The sequence below is a fragment of the Idiotropiscis lumnitzeri genome, chromosome 4, assembly GCF_059441095.1.
Source record: "Idiotropiscis lumnitzeri isolate Australia: NSW breed Sydney's pygmy pipehorse chromosome 4, RoL_Ilum_1.0, whole genome shotgun sequence".
Lineage (NCBI taxonomy): Eukaryota > Metazoa > Chordata > Actinopteri > Syngnathiformes > Syngnathidae > Idiotropiscis > Idiotropiscis lumnitzeri.
This window is the reverse complement of record NC_142394.1, coordinates 30,086,738-30,091,559: the sequence shown is the minus strand read 5'-3', so window position 1 is coordinate 30,091,559 and position 4,822 is coordinate 30,086,738. Positions and strand designations below refer to the sequence as shown.

The 4,822-nt window shown below is 48.6% G+C and overlaps 1 protein-coding gene across 2 annotated transcripts; it reads left to right on the top strand.

Moving 5' to 3' along the window:
- Positions 1 to 356: 356 nt before the first annotated feature.
- On the top strand, positions 357 to 4,623 carry syt4 (synaptotagmin IV). Of its 2 annotated transcripts, none has more exons than XM_088294478.1 (5): positions 357 to 600; positions 1,906 to 2,498; positions 2,775 to 3,098; positions 3,166 to 3,283; positions 3,358 to 4,623. In XM_088294478.1, the coding sequence occupies exons 1-5, from the start codon at positions 564 to 566 to the stop codon at positions 3,675 to 3,677; spliced, it is 1,392 nt and encodes a 463-aa protein (XP_088150604.1). In that variant the 5' UTR covers positions 357 to 563; the 3' UTR covers positions 3,678 to 4,623. The 2 variants fall into 2 exon arrangements, with proteins under 2 accessions (XP_088150604.1, XP_088150603.1); XM_088294477.1 differs by having other exon boundaries at positions 3,163 to 3,283.
- Positions 4,624 to 4,822: the final 199 nt, after the last annotated feature.

Genomic DNA, 4,822 nt, shown 5'->3' with positions numbered 1-4,822 from the left:
TGCTTTGAAGACTGCCTTCTACTCGATGACCACAAGGTGTCAGCAAAGACGTCATAAAACTCTCCATTGGCTTGTCGACGCCAGTTTGTCCCAACCTTTATTGAACAAACGCAATATTTTACGAGCACGGGTTAATTCTACCACTAATAAAAAAATATTTGTTCTTTTTGTTACTAAATTTCACCGCCATCGGGTGATGGACTAAGATGCTTTCGCTTGGAGTTATGAAATCGTTTGATGGCCAAAATAATGACAGAACCAATGTGAGGAAGCTTCCGTCACCACTGCGTCAGCACGCCGATGAGCTCATGATGATGGAGGGTGGGGGGGGGGGGGGGGGGGGGGGCTGATGACGAGCATGAGGGAAGAAGCACGGGTGGGCTGTGGGACGCACACACACACAAATTCAAACGACAGAGGCAAAGCAACAAGAAGAGAACAAACAACAACCTTCTCCATCCTGCTTTTAGTTATTGACGTTCATCTTTGAGTAGGAAGCCAAGCTCCCGCCCAAAAAAAAAAAAAGGGAAAAAAACCGAATTTCAGCACCGCGGAGAGCGACCATGGCGCCAATGACGCTGGGCGATGCAGCCCAGCCTGGTGAGTCTGCCTCGCCTTCCCTTTTGGACCTTTTTTGCCACACCCGATCGCCGTTCAACATTTTGTTTGGCTGTCAAAATGGCTGCGGCGCTGGAATGTTTTGTTTTACGACGAGATCACTCGTGTAGACGCCATGCGAGCTTGATTCACTTTCATTTGTCTGACTTAAATCGAGCAAGTGAAGCAGACGACAATTGGCGTGACGAAAAATCGCGCTCCTGTGCATGGAATCGGTTTTTGTTGGCTTAATCGCTTATTGTTGGACGCTAATTGTGCACGCGACACTTTAGGGCGGGGCAGCTCATCAACAAACATTCAAAACAGTCCAAATGTGAGGGGAAATGTCCGTGAAATAAATAAAATTTGCGTTCGTTTCTCATATTCCATTCAGCCGAAGTTTCTTCCTTTTGTGGCTGGAGAGCAAAAAAATTCTTTCATTGTAAAATGGAGTCATCAGGACCGAGAAGGCCTCGCCGTCGTTCTGTTGAGTCACACCAGCTGACAAGAAGCTCGCCGGTCACGCGTTACGGATGGAAAAAAAAAAGATATTTAGTTTGAAAAAGAATTGTTTGAAAAGAAGTCACAATTGTTGGACTCGTGCTTAGTTTGAATAATCACACTCAAGTGCTTAAATCCCCATTGTGTGTTACATAAGATGCTGCTTTTTGCTTTCAACAAGCTTCCGCGTGAAAAACATCTGCCCCAAAAGATGACTGCTGATGTCTTTAATCATCGCACGATTCGTGACTAACAATTGAAACTGCGAGCAGTGATGAACTGGCGAATCCTTAAAATGATCATCAAATGGCGCCGTCTAAAAAAAAGTTTGTGTCATTTGTGGTGAAAGCTCCTGCTCATTTGGTGGAATTTCCAATTTGGAGTTTTTCAAAATGCAATCCGCGGAGGTCCTCTAAAATGGCTGTTTCAAACCAAAATGGCCGACTTCCTGATCATTTCAACACTTTTACTGTAATTGATGGAATAGTCCATTGCGCGAGAAGTGAGGTGTGAGCAACACGATCACCATGAAACAATTTTTTTACATCAATATAAATATTTGCAGGAATATTATCTCATTCACTGCCAGCCCCGGTAAGATGAATTAATTTTTCGACTTCTATATCCGTCAATGGCAGCGAATGCGTCAATGAGAATGTGTGCAGGTGTCACCAGTCGCAATATGCGTCCGTGATCCACTTCCGTCTCATTCCGTGGCATCGCTCGACGTTCGGCGGGTTTTAGTTTTGTACGCACGACAGCCACCATTTTTCACCGTTTTTCTTCCGATGTTGCGCCACGCTCCAGCGGTGGTCCCTGCAGGTGTTGCGGTGGTGAGCGTCTTCGGCCTGATCTTCACCGCCTCGGCCTTTGCGTGGATCTGCTGCCAGCGCAAAAACACCAAAGGCCAGAGGACGCCGCCGTATAAGTTTGTGCACATGCTCAAAGGTGTCGACATTTACCCGGAGAGCCTCAGCGGCAAGAAGAAGTTTGCTTCGGCCGCCGGCATGATGACGAACGAAGTCAGTAAAACGGACGTTAATGGGAACTGCCACACCGCCATGACGCCCATGGCCAGTCCCAAGATGGCGTCAAGTCTCAGCGGGTCCAGACCGGCGCTGCATCTGGACCTGGAGCAACGGGACCTCAACGGCAACTTCCCCACCAAACCTTTTCACCACCACAAAGTGCGCAGTTCGCCCGACTTGGAGCTGTCCTCGCCGCACGCCGGCTTCACCCAGCCTGGCGTGACGGAGCGCCGGGAAGTCCCGTCGCCGTCAAGCGCCATCTCCAGCCAGGCCCCGACCCCTGCGGTGGACGAAAGAGAGGGGACGCTCGGCACCCTCCACTTTGCTCTGGAGTACCAAGCAGAGAAGAAGGCCTTCATTGTCCACATTCAGGTGAGCCTTTTCGGAAACCGCGTCACGTCTCGGCTGCGCTTTGGAGTCAGCCAGCCCTCACTCGGACGTCTCCAGTTTAAGATTGTATTAGGGCTTTTTCTGTCGCTGGTCCCGACTTTCAGAATAACCTACTGGGGCATCCCTGACACGCCCCTGCCCACTTTTTAGTTTTTGGTGTTCCACAGAGCTCAACACTTGAGCCCTTATTTTAGTGCCTTGCTTTATTTTTGTTTTTGAAGAGCTTCTCAAATCTCTGCCTGATTGATTTGACTTCAGGAAGCCCATGGCCTGAGCCCAACTGATGAGCAGTCCTTGACCTCCGACCCCTACATCAAGCTGACCCTGTTGCCGGAGAAGAAGCACCGGGTGAAGACCAGAGTGCTGAGGAAGACTCTGGACCCGACTTTCGACGAAACCTTCAGCTTTTACGGGATCCCGCTGCCCAGAGTGTCGGAACTGGCTCTCCAGTTTATGGTGCTGAGCTTTGACAGATTCTCCCGGGATGAGATCATCGGCGAGACCCTCGTGCCGCTTTCGGGAATCGACCTGTCCGAAGGCCGCGTGCTGATGAGTCGGGAGATTATCAAGAGGAACGTCAAGGTGAGGAGCGAACAATTCCAAATCGGATAGTTCAGGAATTTGATGCGTGTTTGTGCCGTCGCAGAAGTCGTCAGGCCGAGGCGAGCTCTTGCTCTCTTTGTGTTACCAGTCCACCACCAACACTCTGACCGTGGTGGTCCTCAAGGCCCGCCACCTTCCCAAGAATGAAAACAACGGGCCATCAGGTGCAGTAGCTGAAGTGTTGTCCGCCGAGTCTTGTGGGTCTATGTTTCATGGTGTTGTCCCGCTCCATTCGTAGAACCGTATGTCAAAGTCAACCTGTACCACGGGAAGAAGCGCGTGTGCAAGAAGAAGACCCACGTGAAGAAGTGCGCCCCCAACCCCGTCTTCAACGAGCTGTTCACCTTCGACCTGCCCTCCGACGAAGGCCTGCGAGACACCAGCGTGGAGCTGCTGCTGATGGACTCGGACGCAGGCCACTCCCGCTGCGCCAAACCAGTCCTCGGCCGCCTGCTGATGGGCACGACGGCGCCGGGAACCACCGGCGAGCACTGGCGGGAGATCTGCGAGCACCCGCGACGCCAGATTGCCAAGTGGCACGCCATGTCTGAGGATTAAGATGGCAGGAGGCGTGCCGGAGCTCTCGTCGGGTACAAGTGAGCGACTGAATGATGGAGGCGCCATTTGGCGTCCGGCTTGCTTTTGGACGGTTGGAGGGGGGCGGGGCTGGGTGTGATGTCATCAATCCATTAATAATCACTCTCCCATTTTGGAACTGACAGCGCTACCTTGACTTGTGAGTGTCGCAACTTCCTCGTTTCTCACGAGACATCACTTGGACATTTTTTTTTCATTCTGCTGCTCGACAAAACCCGAACAATCGAAACAAAAGTGTTTGCATTCACTCGCATATTGTTGCTGTCGGCCACAACCTTCACCTCTCCAAAATATTTAGCCGACGATAAGCCGCTACTTTTTTCCTCGATTTTGAACCGTGCGGCTAATACAGCAGTGCGGCTTTTCTGTGGATTTTTTTTTCAGCGCTAGGGGGCGCCCTATAGTTCAGAAAATATGTTAAATAAACGTCGATTTTTTTTTCTCATGGGTCTGTCCTGTTTTAATGAGCAAAATTGTTGCCGTGGCAACAGCCACTGTTTTAACAATCTATTTATGTACCTTTATTTATTTTTTTCAACATAGAAAATTTCGGCTTAAAAATCCCTCCCACCCCAATAAGAGTTGCAGCGGCTTATATACAAGTCCGGAAAGTACATTTTGAGGATACAGCTTTTTATCTTCCCTCCTAACTTTTTTCAAAGGTCTTCGAGCCACGAGCGTTGCCGTAAATAAAGTCGAGCGAGCAGTTGAACCGGTTATAAATAATCTGGACGTTTTACTTTGGCGACTGACCACTTCCTTTTGCATTGAAGCATTTCAGGGACTGTTTCATAACGAAACTCAAACGTATCCAACCTTGCTTATATTTGCTTAATTACAAAAAAAATGTAAATGTTGGCAATGTAGCGTTTCTTTAAATAAACCCAAAGACTGTCGCCCAACGGTACCTGGTTACATCATTCTGGTTGTCATAGTAACCGTGTGCTTAAGCGTCTTTTCATCTTTTCTTTTTAAAATTGAAGTTTGCCTTTTGACCAAAAGCTGAAAGAAAAATCTGTTTTAAAAAAAAAAAGGCATTTATTTATCAGAATGAACAAATGTGCTGATTTAATCGATTAGCTTTTTTTTCAATTTATTTATTTATT